General features: G+C 41.6%; 1 protein-coding gene across 1 annotated transcript in view; it reads left to right on the top strand.

Moving 5' to 3' along the window:
- Positions 1-19,043, top strand: part of SNTG2 (syntrophin gamma 2) — a 1,272,125-nt gene that overhangs the window by 576,907 nt on the left and 676,175 nt on the right. The window contains exon 9 of the mRNA XM_086925639.1: positions 5,645-5,717. Within this exon, the coding sequence (XP_086781765.1) occupies positions 5,645-5,717 (73 nt within the window). The remainder of the gene's footprint in view (positions 1-5,644; positions 5,718-19,043) is intronic.

Raw genomic sequence — 19,043 nt, 5'->3', positions numbered from 1 at the left:
TAAAACAAAAATTTACGTCAGGTGTTTGCATTCCAAATGACCGTTGACCCCTGTAATTTGTGGTATGTTAACGCTGGTGTAAAGGGCCAGCGTAATTAGTGCCAAATGAGGAGCTGCAAAACCTCCGTCTAAGCCGTTTGTTTTGTCTCGGTTCATTTGTGTGACAAGTACAGGAATGCTCTCAGGACAGAGCTGCTTACCAAGAACAATAGGTTCACGGTACCAGTCCTGTTTCTTCCACGTGATATGGGTGAGTGGCCTTGCAGTCAGAGAAAAGCACTTTAGTGCTCAAGACGTATTTAGTGACGCATGCTTTAACATGAACGCTGCGGCATAGATCATAGTTCAGATTCAAACCTTCTCCTGATCCTAAATGTCGTCATGGCATTTGACGTTTATCCAACAGAGCCGTTATCATAACTTCGTTAATTCCATAAAATGTGATGAAAACTTCTTCTCACTGTACCAGGTGTGTGGTTATCAGAAGACCTTCCCTTTTGTCTTATTTTTCCTGTCAGGTTAATGTAGTAATAGACTATGTGTCTCAGGATAGCGATCTTTATTATTCATGGTGTTAGACCTGTCCTCCTTAAGGTGGTCTTTCCCCCTACTTTTTGGCTTTTACCTCCACGTTTTACTGATTCTTTTTTTTGGCTTTGGACTCTGAGCACTTTACCACTGCTAACCAGTGCTAAAGTGCATGTGCTTCTCCCCTAAACATGATGGCATTTGGTGTATACCTGATTGACATATTTGTTGTACTGGTAAGTCCCTTGTAAAGTGGCATGCCATATACTCAAGGCCTGTACTTCAAATGCTACTGGTGGCCTGCGGCCCTTATTGTGCCACCCACAGGAGTAGCCTTTCAAACCTGTCTCTGACCTGCCACTTCACTGCCTCTGTGTGCAGTTTATTACCACTTTGAGTTGGCATCTAAAACAACTTCTGAACCTTAAACTCCCCTTTTATGTAAGCCTAAGTAACCCTTAGGGCAAGGTGCCATGTCAGTAAAAGGTGGGACATGTACTCATATTTTGCATGTTCTGGTAGTGACAAACAGCATATTTTGTTTTTCACTACTGTGAGGCCCACCCCTCTCATAGGCCAGCATTGGGATTTCATTATTACACTTTAAAGCTGTAATTCCCTATCACAGAGGAGTAGTGTTTTCATGTTTCATATGTTTGGAATGGTGTTGATAAATCCCCCTTACTGACACTTTTAGAAAGTGGACATTTCTCTGTACGTACTGATCTTTGTGCATAAAAGCCTGTCTCCGAAAGACGTCTAGGTTAGATGAAAGCTACACTTTGTGCATTCCCTCTACACAGCTGCAAACACAGGAAGGTGAGGTTCATCTGCATTCTGAGCACTCAACTAAAACAACTGCATTTGTAGAGGGCAGAGATACCTCTGAGAATTGGAAGGGCTGACACTTACACTTCAACAGGTAGTGTCCTGTCCACACACAAAGCACTGATTTACCCCCCAGGTTTAGCCTGGCGGAGAGGACTGAGATGAAAGGGATCTTTGTGCACTTCAGAGAGATCTTTTGAAGCCACCCAGTACATCAAAGGCTCTTTTGGGTGTAAGTGCTGGCTCTGTGGCCCCCACAAATCTGACACTTCTAGATCTGTCAGGAGGACTGCTGTGTTGCTTACAGAACTTAATAGGACTGCTTTTCTGGATGGACTGCTCTTCTGCATGTTGCCTTGTTGCTTTTTGTTCCAGACTCTGCTAGAGGGTCTCAGCATTCCCTCCAAGTGATTTCCAAGGGCTTGCTGGCTTGCCTCCTGTTTTCTGAAGTCTCAGTGAGACAAAATGCTCCCTAAAATCCTGCTGGTGTTGCTGGAATCTGCTTTCTGTGGGTCCTACTCTTGCCTGAGGTGCCCCCTCCAAGCTCTGGGCCGCAGAAGTGTGTTCTGCAGTTGCTTTCATTAAATTCTGAAGCATTGCAACAACTGTGTGATAAAGTCTGCTGCATCGCCCTTTGACACAGAGGCTGCTTGACAACAGTGGATCTATAGTCTGCATGGCTCAACAATGACGCATTGCATTCACTTTGAGCTCATTGACAACTTGAGATCTCCTTTGTGTGGCTCAATGACAATGTAGTAGGCTCTTGGCGTCAAATCTTGCTCCAGCTAAAGTATTCCTTTAGTGGGACCTATCTGAGTCCTTTAGCCGGCCTACTGTCGATCGCAGTCATCCTGAACTTTGTATTTGCACTGTGACCTCAAGTAACCTTTTGACCTCTAGTGACTTCTAAACCCTACTTTTTATTTAATCTTGAAACTTTAGCTGAGTGGATTTTTGCTGTTGTAGTCTCATTTTGCTTGGATAAATATTCTCTATTTTTATGGTGTAGCCATAGTATTACTGTGTGTTCCTGTTGAACAAATACTTTACACATTGCCTTTGTAGATAGCCTGACTGCTCTGTGCCAAGCTGACAGAGGATTAGCACAGGTTCTCTTTTTGGGCATCTAACTTACCCTGACTAGAGTGGTGGTTCTTTCCTAGCCTTTGTGCATGCCTCATCAGACCTTTATAGATCACAGCAAATTACCTGTGAGGGTCTCGAGATGCTGGAGCTGTTTGTTTCTGCGTGGAGGATTGATTGTTCAAACATCCAGGTCTTTAGTCCACTTCTGAATTGCTGGAGTGACGGTGTGGTCCTGAGGTGCAGGGGGAGGCTGTTCCAAGCCTTTGCTGCTAGGTGCAAGAAGGAGTGTCCTCCGCTGAAGATCTTGCAGAGCAATGGAAGGGTGTGGAACCATGCGGCTGAGACAGTGTTGACTTGATTCTTCATGGACAGCATTCTGTCCATGAAGATGCTGAGGTTGCAGGTGTGGTATGTTGGGTCACGGGGTGTGACAAGCTCAATGGGCAGCCATGAGTCATTTCAGAGCGAGGTGTTGTTCCCAAAGATAAGGACTTCCATTTTTTCCAATTTAAGTTTAAGACAGTCGTCCTTTATCCAGTCTGCGACATTCATCATTTATCTATGGAAATTAGCTTTTGTGTTGGAGGAATCTTCGGACAATGAGAGGATGAGCTGTGTCTCATCAGTGTAGGAGATGATGTTGAGTCCATGTGATCTGACAGTGTCAGCCAGGGAGGTCATTTCAGTGTTCAAGAAGGCTGGGCTGAAGGATGACACTTGGAGGACAGCACAGATGATCTTTTTGGTCGATGTGGTGAATGGTGGGAGATGGATCCTTTGGGTTTTGTCAGTGAGGTATGAGGCAATCCATTTGAGGGTGTTTCCTTGAATCCCAATGTAGTGGGGTGTGTTGATCAGGATTTGCTGGGAGTCTGTGTCAAACGTGGTGGACAGGTCCAGGAGGAGGAAGGCTGCTCTTTCCCCATGATCCAGGAGGGATCCTATGTTGTTGATGGCTGCGATCAGGGATGTCTCAGTGATGTGGTTAACTCAGAATCCAGATTGGGAGTGGTCCAGGAGGTTGTGGTCTTCTAGGTGTTGGGTGAGTTGCTGCTTGATTGTTTTCTCGAGGACCTTTGCTGGGTAGGGGAGCAGTGATATGGGTCGGTAGTTCATCAGTTCAGCTGGGTCGGTGGCTGAATTCTTCAGGAGGGGCCTCACTTCAGTGTGTTTTCAGTCTTCAGGGAAGAAGGCCGAAGTGATGAAGGTGATCAGGACCTTCTTGAGCTCGTGGCTGATTGTATTTGCTTCCGAGATTGAAGTGGAGTAGTGTGCTCAAGAGTGCAACAGAGTTCATGGTGGACAGAGTGTCTTGCATGGTGAAGAGTTCCCAGTGGGTGAGAATGCGATCAGGCTTTGTGTGTGTGAGGGTTGGCATTCAAACTTTTCATAGATAGCCAAGATCTTGTCATGGAAGAAGTTCACAAGGTTATCGCACACATTCTGGGAGGGAGTGTTGTCATTCTTGGAGTCTGCTGGATTGGTGTACTTCTTCACAATGGCAAAGCATTCTTTACTGTTGTTTGCGCTGGCTTTGATGTGGTTTGGTAGGGCGTTCTTGGTGTCTTTTGAGAGGTTCTGGTACTGGCTGAGAGCTATCAATGTGTTTCTAACACATGATAACTGATTTACCACAATGTCTACCTTGATAACCTGAGACCATTGGTAATGTCTACAGTGCCTAAAATACTCAATGTTCTCCCACTGTTTCAAGCACAGTTGATAAATGTAGACTATATTTAAAACTGAGTTCACACTTTTGATCATCAGTTGCGAAAGGTTGGTTCTCTGATTCTTTAGCGAATTTTGAAAAATCTCTTTTTGTATTTTGGGCCAGAGAGCATGTTACACACAGGCAGCTATATGGATTGTTAAATAGATATTCTAAGACTTGCAGTGCAGGTGTTTTTGAGGTGTAAGAACATTTTTAATTGAATCTGATGCCACCAAGTAACCAGTTGTGGTTTCTACATGTAGGGATTTGAATAAAATCATGCTTCATTTTCACAACCGTTTTTTGTGTTCAAACAGTCTTGTTGGGAAGCATATATGCGTGACATAGTAGAGAGCATATGAACAGTACAGTGTATTGTGTAGAACAGCATACAATTCTGTGTATAAGCAGTAATAAAACAGAAAAAATACAGTATGCTGGAAAGAGTTAATAATACGAGGAGAGATGACTTTGGGGTTGTGAGTAGCAAATGTGGAGAGAGAGCAATTGTGATAGAACCATGCAGCACTACCCAATTATTCAGAAGAGCAAAGCGAAAGCACCCTATGTGGGGATGGTTTTGAAATTCCTGAGGGCGCAAAAAAGAAAAAAAGAGAAAGATGGGGGAGATAAGAAGAGAGAAGATACAGGGGTGCAGTTGGGGGAGGGAAGGAAAAGGGGGTAAGTTCCAATGGTGTGTGGTGGAGGCAGAGCTACAAGGTGCAAGGTGAGTAGGCAAGGTTGTCATACTGATATTCAGGAGGTATGGTGGGTCCACGTTTTGAACATATAGATAGAGTGTGTTTCATAGGCCACACATATATATTGTGTGGTGGATTTTTTTGTACATAATGTTGTCTGTGCTACTGGTAGCACATAAACATTTCCACCATTTCTTGAAGTCGATATTTGTGGTGGATTTCCATTCTAGCAGAGCTATTTTGTTCCCAGGGCTAGCTAAAGGTCGGGTAGTAGTGAGTCATGTATGGATTGGTTGGTGGTAGGCTGGTTTGCCTTGAGGGGATAGGTAGGTTGTTTTCAGAATGTAGAAACTCATGAATCGTTGTGAAAACTTTTTCTATCTGGAAAAATTCATAGAGAGTAAAGTTTAGAAATGTATCTATAAAAATAGACTGAGGAAACACAAAGCATGTTTAAGATAATAGCAAAAGCAGAGGTGTTCCAAATTACCAAAACTATCGAAATTACATTATTACAGTAGGTATAGAAAATAATGTCAAATTTTTTATTGAAATGTACATGAACTATATCATAGTATGGGTATTTTCTTTGTATTAGTAGTGTTTCACACAGTTATGTCACTGAAAAGGCAGCATAATGCTAGATTGTTTTAGAATATTAAATTATGCATTTGCACTACTTTTAGCAATTATTGCCGTTTTATAAAGTAAGTTTGAATCTGTTTGAACAGCACTCTCCAAGTCACATGTACTTCTTTTTTAACCATGCTTTAGGCTCACCTAGTGCTCACAGTAGTGGTGACTCTTCGCCTCTCTTTGACAGTGGCCTACATTTAAATGGAAACACATCCAACACAGTATGTATTAATAGTATGGTTGTCAAATGAATGAATATTTTTTCTGCCTCTGTTCTTGTATTCCAAATGTAACTTTTTGCTTGAAAATGTCATGTTGTGTTTGCGGATCCGAAATTCCAGAACTCATTTGTAATGTTACCTTCGGAAACGTAAATTGTTGTATGCAAACCCTCTACAACATAAGGCATGTCTGTAATTTTGGAAAAGGCAGCACATGTCGATGTGGATTTACTAACACATTGTCCCAGGTTTGCCAGGTCAGAAAAGTGACATAAACCAGTACAAAGTGTAACATTGGGATTTCTTTTCCAACATGAACTTAGTGATAAAGTTACTCAAATTAGTATTTTGTGCTATTTTTACATCACTAACAGCCTGATTTATCAAAGACCCGTTTTGCGAGTCTATAATGGCGATTCATAAGGAATCGCTATTACAGGCTCGCAAAACGGGATTCATGTAGGAATCGCAGAAAAAAATGTGATTCCTACATATTCCTTATTTGCGATTAGCAAATTGCTAATCGCAAATAAGGAATAACTCCCCATTCATTCCTATGGGCCAAAAGGCCCATAGGAATGAATGGGGAGTATTCCTTATTTGCGATTAGCAATTAGCTAATCGCAAATAAGATAGCGATTTAAAGGGTGCCAGGGGTGTCCAAAGGACACCCTGTAGCACCCCTTAAATGCAAATTGAAACAGGTGTTGCGCACACACATGTCCAAAGGACATGTGTGTGTGCAACATGCAACTCAGAAAAATGCTTCTAAAAGCATTTTCCTGAGTTTTCGCTATTTACCACGAGGTTTGACCTTGCGGTAAATAGCGGGCCGAAATTGCGAATTCGCAAATTTTAAATGGATGATGAATTGCATTTAAGGAATCTCAAATAGAGATTCCTTAAATGTAATTCATCGCAAAATAGCGAAATCGCTATTACCGATTTTAGCATTTGGGATGATGAATCCCAAATGCAAAAATAGCGCTCGCAAAAAGCCAGATTCTCAGAATCTGGCCCTTTGCGAGCCGATTTCGGCTTGATGAATCAGGCAGTTTGCTTCAAGGAAGCATACCATGGGTGGCACTTGGACTTCCCCATGCACCCACCCAAGGTTTTTGAGGTAAAGTCAAATCTACTACCATTTGTAGACAGCACTCGGCACTAAATTATGATGTTTCTTTGTAACAAGAGTTCACTTGGAGAGATGTTTTTATTTATCCAAATATTGCATGTAGGTTTAAGTCTACAGCACACATACACTATTTGAAAAGTTTTAAGCTATGTCTAAGCATAGTATTGTGTACTTGAATGGTACTCTTAAAGGCAGTGCTCAATTTGTAAAAGGATACGTTTCTTGTGGATGCCACTATCGAAGGTCAGGTTGCTGAATACCAAGGCTGTGTAGTCCTGATTCAATCTCAAACCTCTTTGATCCACCACCTTCCAATCCCTGCCTCTGTATCTCTTTCTTGCAGGTTCTTTTTCACCCCTGCTTTGACCTTCTGTCCTTTTTCCATCTTTCTCATCCTCTTTCTTCCCCCCTTTGGTGTTTTTCTCTCTCTTGCTCTGGAGCAATCTTTTGAGGAACAAAATTGAGTGCTGGGACCCAACCTGAAACCACAAGCTCAAGCAAAGCACTGCTTCCAGTAGAAGACCTATGCTAGACATCATGCTGCTGCGTTTGTGCTATAGTGCACAAGTCTCTTCTTGGACAAATTGAGAGTTGTTTTATTACTTACGTAGTACATCTCCTATATTGGTGTACATCAGTTCTGTGATATTTAGATATTTTTTAACTGAGCGAGTGGAGCACCCGTTTTATGGAACAAATTGGAAGACTAGTAGTGCCACAACACAATCCATAACTAGTCTTAGCTTCTTAGATGTTTATACTAGTGGTTGATAACTGCAATGAAAAAGCACTCTTTAATATCATGAAGTAAAATTAATCATATTCTTGTTCCAAGGAATACCTTCATACCATATTTGTTCAATGAATGATAATATGTCTCTGTCAAACATGATTCCACGACTTCCTATTGTGGAAGAAATACAATTCATTAGTGCAGAAATGTAAAACCAATGTGGAACCAAACAAAGTGCAAAATTAACTTCAAAGATTCACAGGCAATGGTTAGCTGACACCTGAGCAGGGCTGTTCTTTCTCTCCCAGTCAGGCAGGCACCAATTTCAATAGGAGAGGAGCTGCCCATAGAATTGGTTTAAAGGTGACTGGATTGCAGGGGTTGATGATTTCAACGGCCACACCATATCGGTGGTCACAGAAGCTCTGCTCAGGGGAAGAAAGTTTCTGCCGCTTTAATTCAAAGTAGAGTGTGGCACTGAGACATTGTTTGCAGCAGTGCATTCAGAACATGCTGCAAAAGCCATCTTGGTCACCCCTTGGAACTTATACACCATTGGTTAGGGAGTAGCCAGGAGTTTCCACTGCCGCCAGACTAATGCTAGTAAGTGCGACATTCCCTGTACACTCATGAGAATACTTTCTAATCCTGTGGACAAACAGAAAATGACTGGACCTGATGTCTGTGAATTGGGAAGAGCCTGAAAGACTGGACCTGCTATCCTTATTTTAACCCGAAAAAAACATTGGCTCCAAGTGTCATAGGGCTGACCTCCTATTCAAGCTATTGGGACACACCAAGCTACAAGAGGCCATTTCTGCAACTGTCCAGCTGACCAGTTCCAAACGGACCTGCCCTGGTCCTGCTGATGGCCTCTGTGGGAGGGAGTCTTGAAGTCTAAGTGCTGTATGCAAGAGCTAAGAGCAAAGGGTCTAATTTATTAGCTGTAAATTTAATTAAAATCATTACCGTAACTTCAGAGCATTGATTAAGAACATACTTTAAAGACTTTTTTTCTTCATTAATGTTATTTTCGCACAACTAAAAATAAAAAGCACCTAACCCCAAGTATCAAAGTTCTCTCCCCCCTAAAAAACCCTATGTATTACAATTATGTGTACAAGTTTTGATTTGATTGACGTAGTTTCAGTTACACTTATTAATTTTCTTTACAATTGCAATAATAATATGAATTCGAAATCAAGTTCAAGACAACCTATTTTACTACCAGTCAGTCGACTATCAATGATCATGCGTGATTCCAGCTGGGTATGTTCAGCAGTAAATTCAGTCAATGAGCTGACATACAGGCGTACTGGGTTACGGCAGACATTTGTTCTTCGATGGGTTGACCCTCACTTAAAGATTTAAGCTTCAGAGCCTGTTTGTGTTTATAAAGAAACTTAACCAGTTTGCAGTTCATCCGCGGGTCTGACGGATCTGGTCCTATAATAATAGCAGACCTGAAAGTTCTTATTCCTCTCATCTGGAAGCCTTTATTTTCACAACGTGACTCGTGCTAGAAGGAGTTTTGGACATGAACATATCAGATGTCTAAGAACTTCCTTATAATTACCACACAGGCGGCACTCTTTTGAGGTAATTTTTTTATTCCACCTTGTGGGGTCTGAAAGAGAGAGATAAGATCCAGAGCATAACGCCATTAGTTTTTCTTTAAGTGGACCGAAAATGTCTGAACTAAGTAGGCCGCTGGTTTGAGAACTGTGTAGTTGTTTATTACTGACCATGAGTGAGATCTTTTACTGTGGGTGTTTTTATCCAATAATAAAGAATGGAGTTTAGCAACTTTATTGAGTGCTGCCCTAAATTTTGGAAATGACAGATTTTTATTCCACAGACCCTGTGTACATGTGGCTTCAAGTGCTTTGTGTAAATGAACAGTGTAAGATGAGTTCTTCCCATTCTCTACTTCATACCACAGAGCATCATTAAGCATGGAATTACCCAGGTTTTGTTTAATCCAATACCAAAGTAGAGTAGAGTAGAGTCAGCCTACGGTTTCATTAACTAGGCCAAATTCCTAGCGCACTTGAGCTGGCGACGCAGTCTTAGGAAGCTGAAAGACCTTTTTAAACATACTGGTTTTTGTGTTGTTAAGAATAGCTGCATCATTTCCATAGAGGGCCACACTGGCGTACGTGAGGGTTGGGAGAGTTTTAGCTGTCAAAACCAATATCAGTGGACTAAATAATGGACCATCCAAATTCTTTGCATGTGACTTATAGGAAAAAGTTAGTGCGCTTGCCCATTGAGCCATATAGTTCCTATGTTTGCAATGGGTCAGTCTGTTATCTATGTGAAATTCTAGATATATGTAACTAGTTACATTTTCTATGCACTTTCCTTCTAACCAGGTGTTATATTGTTGTGTAGCCCTGTTGTTGATCAGCATAGCTTTTGTTTTTTTTTGTATTAAGTTCTAGTTTACTTACTGGAATTCTACAAGTTTTTTTAATAATCTCGATAAACCGAGCTTTGTTAGACTGATTAGAACAATGTCATCAGTGTATGCAAGATGCGAAAGAAGGAAGGTACCAAGATGTGGAGAGTGTGAATTGGTTGTTTTAATTTTTTCTGACAGATCTGATATGAACAGGTTAAATAAGTGAGGGGCCAAAACACATCCCTGCTTCAAGCCTGTGTTCGTAAATATTTTCCTTGAAACTCTTGATCCGTTCCCCAGTTAACTTTTACCCATGTGTCAGAGTAAAATAAACAGTAGGCCTTTTAGAATTCTTTCTGGGATGTTCCATGTTCGTAGTTTGGTCCACAGGAGCTGCCGGTCCACACTATCAAAAGCAGCTTTAAGATCAATGAAACAGAGATGCAGATTCTGTTTCTTTTTCTTGCATTTCTCTGCAAGTAGGGAGATAGACAAGATGTTAGATATTGTTCCTATCCCTTTTCTGAAGCCCGTTTGGTTTGCAGGGATCAAGTTGAATTTATTTGACCAATTAAACAGATCTTCCAGAATCAGGGAGGCAAGATATTTCGATTCTACATCCAACAATGCTATAAGCCTATAGTTAGACGGATATGTTCTTTCTCCCCCTTTATATTTTGGTGTGAAGATGGATCCTTGCCAGCTCTCCGGATAAGGTTTAAAGTTTCGACTTCTAAGTAGGGGCTCTCTAGTGTGGAGCTCCAGAATGCTGGATCATGTTTGAAAAAGGCTTGCGGGACTCCGTGGGGGCCCGGTGTTCCAGTACTTCTACTTTTATTTATTGTGCTTTGTATTACATCTTCTGTGTATTGCTGAGGCATTTTGTCTTTCGTTTTCCTTTGGTTCAGGTGAGGTATTTAATGCTAAATTAACATGTACAATGGACTCAGGAAACTGGCAATAGTTTATTGTACATTTCTGAGGCAACGTTGTTTGTTGTGCTAACCTTTTTTTGCAGCTATGCGAAAATTCTTCCATGTTCTCATTTTCCGAGACCTCTGATAAGGCTTTTTTCACGTTTACTTTGTGGTTTTTAATTTCCAAATAATCCTTATCAGTATATAGTGTTTGAGAATTTAGCCATGAATAGTCTAAGTCATTGTTACTTAGCTGAGAGGTTTGCAAGGTGAATGTATGACCATGGTCCTGGACTTTAGATGGCACCCCGTCCAGCTTATCAGAGGGGTTACATTTACTATATCCCCTTCAGCCTTTGCAAAAGTGGGGAAAGCGTTGGACTTCGGAGGTGTAAGATTTACCATTCCCACTCCATTCTTTACAACAGTTGGTAAAGTATTGAATTTTGGAGGGGTTAGATTGACTATTCCCACTCCAGGCTAAGCAACAGTAGGCAAAGCGTTGGACTTCAGATAGTTTAAATGTACTATTACCGCTCCAATCTGTGCATCAGTAGAGCAAGCGTTGGACTTCGGAGGGTTTAAATTTACTATTCCCACCCCAGTTGGTTTAATCGCAGGGAGAGAGTTGGACTTTCAGAACAATGAAACAGAGAGCCAAAGCAACAACCGTACCTCACTCCTTATCACCACTTCATTTGGATAAAGAAAGTGAAAAGAAACATTGCGTGCACCACCACTGCACCTGCTGTTTCAAGAGGGGCAACCTCCATGGGTCAAAAGAGTTCAACAAATATACGTGGAGTGCACAGCACAACTAGTGTTTACAAATCGAATCTCGTAGTATGTCATCAAAGGCAATCTTTATTTTTCTTATGAATTGAACTGAACAGCCAACTCTTTTCCATCACTAAAGAGCTGAACTTTGGAAGGTTAAGATTTATTCTTCAGACTGCAGTCTGTGCAACAGTAGAGAAAGAGTTGGGCAACAAAGGGTTAAGATTTCCAATTCCCACTCCATTCTAAGCAACAGTAGGTAAATTACTTTACTTCAAACACATTACATTCTAGAAAACTCCCATTAATTTAGAAAACATATACAACTCAAAATATAAACATTATTACCTAAAGGAAAATATATATATAAAGAATAAAGAAACAAGAAAAGGACAATTATCCAATTAAACAAATTGATAAACAATATAATAATTAATTTCCAATTTAAAATAATGCTTATTTAATTATTTGTAATTAATTTTCCACCTATACCCCCACAAATCTAGCAACCAACACCTAAAATGTAATGAAAATCAATAAGTATAACACAATTTGTTATTAATTAGCAATCAATAGTTAATTGATTAATACTTTATTAACTTTTCACCCTATAACCCTACAAACCCACCAGCCCACATCTAAAATTTAACTAAAATGTATAATTACTACACCACGTACATAGTTATTAATCACTTAAATATTTAATTATACATTAATAATAATAGTGTTTTAATTAATATTTAATTAACTTCATAACTGTATACTCCTACAATCCTACCAACTGGCAACTAAAATGTAACTAAATTAACAACTCCAAATCACTTATAATTACAAACTAAGAAAATAATTATCCAAACAATACTAACACATAAAATTAACATTTAAACAAATACACATTAAATCCATGAAAAAGCAATAATCGTTAAAACTTTATGATTGAAAAATAGATTGTCAACAATGATATTCTTAACATTGATATTACTTATTTGAAAAAAAACATATACTTAACAACAATATTTCTGCATAACATTATTTTGGCATCACAATATTTTTTTGACTTTCTGCCTCCTAATACTTACAACTCGATATTTTGTAGAAATACCAATGTCACATATCCCCATCCCTCCTTTTAATTGGGTTTTTTGTAACCTTCCCCTATCCTATTGTTAAGCAGACCTTGACAACTACAAAGCAGCCACCACCACCCACCACAAACTCATCATACACTCAATGAAGAAAGCCCTCCAGGACAGAATCTCCACCCACACACACAACAGCAAAGAACTATTCGGCATCATCAAAGAGTTTGCCCAACCCATTTGTGAGACTACCGAGACCCTACCCTCCCAGTACCTCTGCAACAGACTCAGCACCTTCTTCCATCACAAAATCAAGACAATCTATGATAACGTCTACGACAACAACCTCCATGAGGAACCCACCACTCTCTGCACCACACAGCCGACACTGGACATCTGGATCGGCCTCAGCATCGAAGACACCCTAAAGACTATGAAGATCACCCACTCCAGAGCCCCCAAGGAACCGGGGCCCTCACCACATCTACCACAGAGCCACAGACCCCTGCCCAGGAGTTACAAAGAATCATTAACCGCTCCTTCATAACTGCCTCCTTCCCCAATGACTGGAAACATGCCGAGATTAAAGCTCTCCTGGAAAAACCCTCGACCGACCCCCTCAAAAACTTTAGGCCAATCTCCTTACTTCCGTCCCTGGTGAAAGTAATTGAAAATGCTGTCAACAGCTAACTAACCTCCTTCATTGATGAAAACAACATCCTCGACTCCTCCCAATCAAGTTTCAGGAAGAACCACAGCACCAAAACCGATCATATCACCGCGACAGACGACATCCGCTCCCTCCTTGATAGAAGAGATACTGTGGCCCTCACCCTCCTGGACCTCTCCGCAGCTTCCAACACAGTCTTACACTGCACCCTAGCCTGTAGACTCCACGACGCAGGAATCCAGAATAAAGCCCTCAACTGGATTTTCTCATTCCTCTCCAACTAATGGAAGCATTCGCTAGCTGGATAAAGAACAGCTGCCTACAACTTAACACAGAAAAACCAAAGTACTCATCTTAGGCCCACACCCCGATGCCTGGAACAACACATGGTGGCCTCCCGACCTTGGGAACCCACCCTCACCCACGGACCCTGTACGCAATCTCGGAATCATCCTGGACTCTGAACTCAAAATGGACAGCCAAATCAATGCCGTCACCTCATCCTGTTTCCACACCCTCTGTCTCCTATGAAAGACCTTCAACTGGAATCCCCTTGAATGCAGGAAAATCGTCACCCACGTCCTCATCAGCAGTAGACTGCACTACGGCAATGCACTCTATGCTGGGATCAACAAGAACCTCACAGCAAACTCCAGAGCATCCAGAAGGCCACTGCCAGACTAGTCCTCAACCTACTGCTACATCTCCCAACACATGCAGTCACTACACTGACTCCCCGTCGAGAAGTGAATCACCTTCAAGCTTCTCACCCATGCTCACGAAACCCACCACAACATCGGTCCCACCTGCATAAACCATCGCCTCTCACTCCACGCACCCCAAACATCCCTCTACTAAGCCCAGCTCTTCCCTGTGATAGGGCCATGAATCAAAAAGACCAGAACAGGAGGCTGTTGCTTCTCCTTCCTCGCGGCCGAAGCATAGAACACCCTCCCTCTCCACTTCCGCCAGATACCAACACTCTCCAAGCTCCTGAAGGACCTCAAGACCTAGCTTTTCAATAAATAACCATGAACGCCCAGGAGCTAAATGCCCCCACCTTCCCCCCAGTGCCTAGAGACCCTTTCTACACCTGATCTATTGATTGAATGTTTTTTTCTGTGTATCATCAGCTTCATTAATCTTTTACTCCTCCTTGTTGACAAGTCTTAAAGTGTTAAATGGTGTCCCTAATGTAGGAAGCACCTGTAGCCCCCTCCTGTAACCTAAGAAGCCCTTGAAAATGGGAGTGCCATACCATTGATTTTAACCCCATATGTGATTGCATAGGAATTTACATACTTTGGCACAATCCCCAAGTCTCTTATGTCAGAGTGACTGTTTCTTCATGCTTCATAATTGGTCTTGGGTGGCTCCCAGTATTGGATATTGAAAATCTATGTGCTCACTCCACTATGAAGCACTAAAAAAATATTTTCCAACGATAATTTAGTTTTCAACCATTTTTCTAGCAAAGAAATGGTCGGGGAAAGCTCATTCTGGCTGGTTCCTTATCATTCTCATCTCCAGGAGCCTGGAGAATGCTAACAGATAAGTCCCTTTTTTTAATCTTCATTGTCATCTCTGAAGATTGGCTGACTTTGGTTACAACTGAAGTCAAAAGGTTGGAGGAGCACCTGATGGCAGCTCTGTGGGAGAGGCAGTATTATGTCTGAAACTGACTGTATAGGGACAGAGCACTTTAAAGTGGATTCGTAACTTGACCTTGTTCAAGGCTGAGATAAGTCCAGCTCAGAGTCAGACATGAGTATTGGTAGACGGCCCACCCCTAGTACCAGTGGCATTAGAACCAACATCGAATTATAGGGACCGGTGCACATTTTAGCATCAGATTGGAAGTTGCCATAAAAGTGGGTGAGAAAATTGAAGGAGGTCAATTGACACAGACAATGCCAAGGACTAATCCACCATCGGTAACACTAATGGAGCCTCCTGCATACTCTTGGGGCCCGAAAGATGCGCAACATGGCTTTCATAAAGACCTCTATTTGTTGCAGCATCACAGATAACCATGGGAACACTGGGTGTGTTGGGACAATTATGGAATCAGTTCCTTGGTACATCAGGAGCAAGATAGATTAGCACATTGATGCCCGCACAACTTCTCTGAAGTTAAGGAGTGGGGGGATGGGTGAGAGTCCCATTTCACATGCTTTTGTTTCCTCTAAAGACTTTGGCCACAAAGAAGACCTGTAACAGGAATGAGCCTGAGAACAGAAATAAATCTGTACTTTTGACTTTTTAGGGGGTGAAGCATTGTGTGTTTTCTTCCAACAACATACAGTTTTGTTCCATGTTCCCGGATAAACTTTGGTTTACTGAGGGCACATTTTGCACAAAATGTGGTCATATAAATCCTGTATTTTTTGGAGGGGACATAGTTTCCATGCACACTGGGTGAGAATTTAGAAGAACAAATCTTGTCAACAGAACAGGAAAAGGGGGAGCTAAGCTCAAGATATGCATTTGAAGGCATGGAGGTGGCCATAATATGCAGCTCCGTTCTTCATTTTCGGACAGAACGAAACCAACACAGATCTACATGGCTCCACCTACTGGCATGAGGGATCACTGCTGTGTGAAAGTTTTCCGGATCCAGCCTGGTGCTGGGGGTTTCTCTAAAAGTGAGGCATCTGTGGTTAAATAGAATATTGACCAGGAGGATTGATGTCACAGGAGATAGTAAGGTATAGAAGGCATAGTTGATGGTATTGTCAAGAGGAAAATAATAAGATTTTTCAGACGCTTGCAAGCAAATTTGGGCAAATAATGATTCAATTTCTTGGAAAATAATTTTCTTGAAACAGGTATTGTGAAGAGGGATTTGGTATTGTGGAATGACATGTGAGAGCAATTTTATTTTTTGTTAAACAGCTACAATCTCACTGAGTGACAATTGGGGCCATGAAAAAGTATACCAGCAGCCTAAAATCAAATAGTGATCCAAGTATTCAGATGGCGGAAAGATGTTGGGCAATCTGAAGAGAAGGAAATTGGGATTGGTAAAAGTATTGGGTTCGATTTGGTTAGGAACTTATAAAGATACCCTCAGCACTCTAAACCATTCATGATTTATTCTTAGAGAGTTGTTTTGTCCTATATTATCCAATTTAATTAAAAAGGAATGAGTAGTTTGTATTACTATTTAACATATGCCAGATATATACAATTGGCCATATTCTGAATACATTTCACATTTCATTCAATTTGGTTCAAAACACATGAATTGCAATGACACAATGTTGCAAAAATAGAAGATGTAATACATTAGACTTTCTGTAGAGCGATGAATCACAGTTAATTTGGTTCAAAGCACATAGATTGCAATGAAACAATATTACAAAAATGGAAAATGTAAAACAGTAAGTTTCCTGTGGAGCGACGGATCGACAGCCGACACGTATTTAGTTACAGAGTAACTTTTTTAAGGCTTTTAAAGACAGTCCAGTAAATGTATTCGATTGTCGTGGACACCCTGGGTTTTCCTGTAAGATTAACCTCATCCTATTGTGTCTCTGTGTAATGATCAACCATAGTAAAATACTGCACCATACAATTTCCGATGCTCGATACTTTGTTAGTCCAATATAAGGGTATAGTCGCCCTTGTCACCCGGACAGCTTGTTCCGTAAAAAAATAATCCTATATTACCCCCAAGAGAGGTGGCTAAAGGTATGATCTTTATACGAATTCTTCAATTCCAGGTATACGTATTTGCTAGTAATTGTAAGTCAATAGATTTTCGAAACGTAAGGGGCTGTGATACGCCTGCTTTCAATCTAAAGTTTGCCATATTCTGAAAAGCTGTCCTGCAAAATTAACCTAGCAACTTCTGCTTTAGATATGCTGATCATTAGACATCCTTGAGCAATCCAACGGAGAATGGAGGGCAGACTGCTGGAAATGGAGTGTGGACTTGGGTAATGAATGATGGAAACTGAAGAAAATGTGTGTGTCATTGCATAAAAATGTGATGAGAATCCAGTGGAGAATAAAATGGCTCAGACTTCTGATATAGCATAAAATATGTAGAGCTTTAAGGGAACATCCTTGTGATTATTCACAAGAAGAGGGACTGTCAACCATGGGACACCAGGACATGGCAATAAGAGAGATCTGAAAAGAACAAGTCAGGAGCAGTTAGCATGTTATCAAATGATCAAAGTGTGTCCAGCAGGAGCCTTTGATAGACAGTGTAGATTAAGACTGAAATATCAAGGTAGAAGAGGATAAAGAATGAAAATAAATATTTAAAATATTTTAAAGTATAAAATAGCACCAAAAAGTGTTAGGTGCTATGTATGGTCATCTAACTGCACTTCACTGGGACAAGGGTAAGTGTTGAGGCTGTCTGTGATGAAGCGCTAGTTGGATACAGGGGCCAGGTTTGTTCTGCTTAGAAAGTTGCCTCCGAATGCCGTCAGCTTTTGGTGAGAGCAGGCAGTGTGCTGGTGTCAATGAGAGGGGGTTCAATGTTAATATTTTCAGCATTGGGATGGAACCTTAACACAACCATTGAGTTTTTGCACTGTCAGGAGAAGCTCAAGTTTCCACAATTTTGAGGCCTTTGGCATTGATTTGGTCCTTGTTGACAGCAGCATTCAGGGAGCTGCAGGATGGAGTTGAAACTGCCTCTGCATCGACTGGTCCTGACAAGGAATGTAGCAGGAGCTACGTAAAGGTCAGCCCTAGAGGCGATAAACCCTCGTTGGATCGGCTAGGTCATTTGGTATGGTTTCCTGATAGTTCCCCACATACAAAGTTAACAGAAAGTTACTAAGCCTCAGGTTTTCAAGAGGAGTACACTTTGACATCAGCAAAGGCTTGAGGACCAGGAGGATAGCACTTGGAGGTCAGAACTCACTCCATCAGAGGTCAAAAGCAAGCAAAGGGGGTGGTCCAGGCTATACTGGATAGCTGGGAATAGAAGGAAAATGCCTCTTTAAATTTGCTGTGTCCCTGCCGCTCAAACATGAGGTCAGTCACTTCTGAGGTCTTTGATATAAATGAAGTAGGTCCAGTCTTCTCAGATCTTCAATTATCAGGGTAGTCCTCTTCTGAATCTTTCTCAGGTCCAGCAGTGTTCTGAAGAAGGTACTGCGGGTCCCTCATTTGTACCCAGTGCTAGCCTGTGGGTGGGGGAAGCTCTTGCCCACTCCCTAACCAATGGTATAAAAGTCCCCAGGTGTGACACTGCTCATATATGCAAACAAAACAGGTGATGGACCGAATGTGGATCAATGTCACACATTCACCCCAGTCCAAAGATCTGGGCCCAAATCCATCGTTTTTTTGCGCTCCACACCACCCTGGGTTAGACAATGGCGATATGCAAATCAGCTCTGAACTTGTGCCCCATGGGAACAGTCCAGTCCGAACTACAAAAGCCATGTCCTTCCCAGAACGGAATCAAGCATCCGAGGACCGGACCGGTTTCGAGGTAACACCTCTCATCAGCCCGGCTAGCTTGACTCCAGTGGTGTGGAGTGCCTGGGACCCACGTCTGAGCATCCCCAGCGCACTTAGGGCGGAATTTGCAAACAAAACAGGTGATGGACCGAATGTGGATCTATGTAACACATTCACCCCA

The sequence above is a fragment of the Lissotriton vulgaris genome, chromosome 6 (assembly GCF_964263255.1).
Source record: "Lissotriton vulgaris chromosome 6, aLisVul1.2, whole genome shotgun sequence".
NCBI lineage: Eukaryota > Metazoa > Chordata > Amphibia > Caudata > Salamandridae > Lissotriton > Lissotriton vulgaris.
Note: the sequence above shows the minus strand (reverse complement) of the source record. Positions and strands in the feature narration are given on the sequence as shown.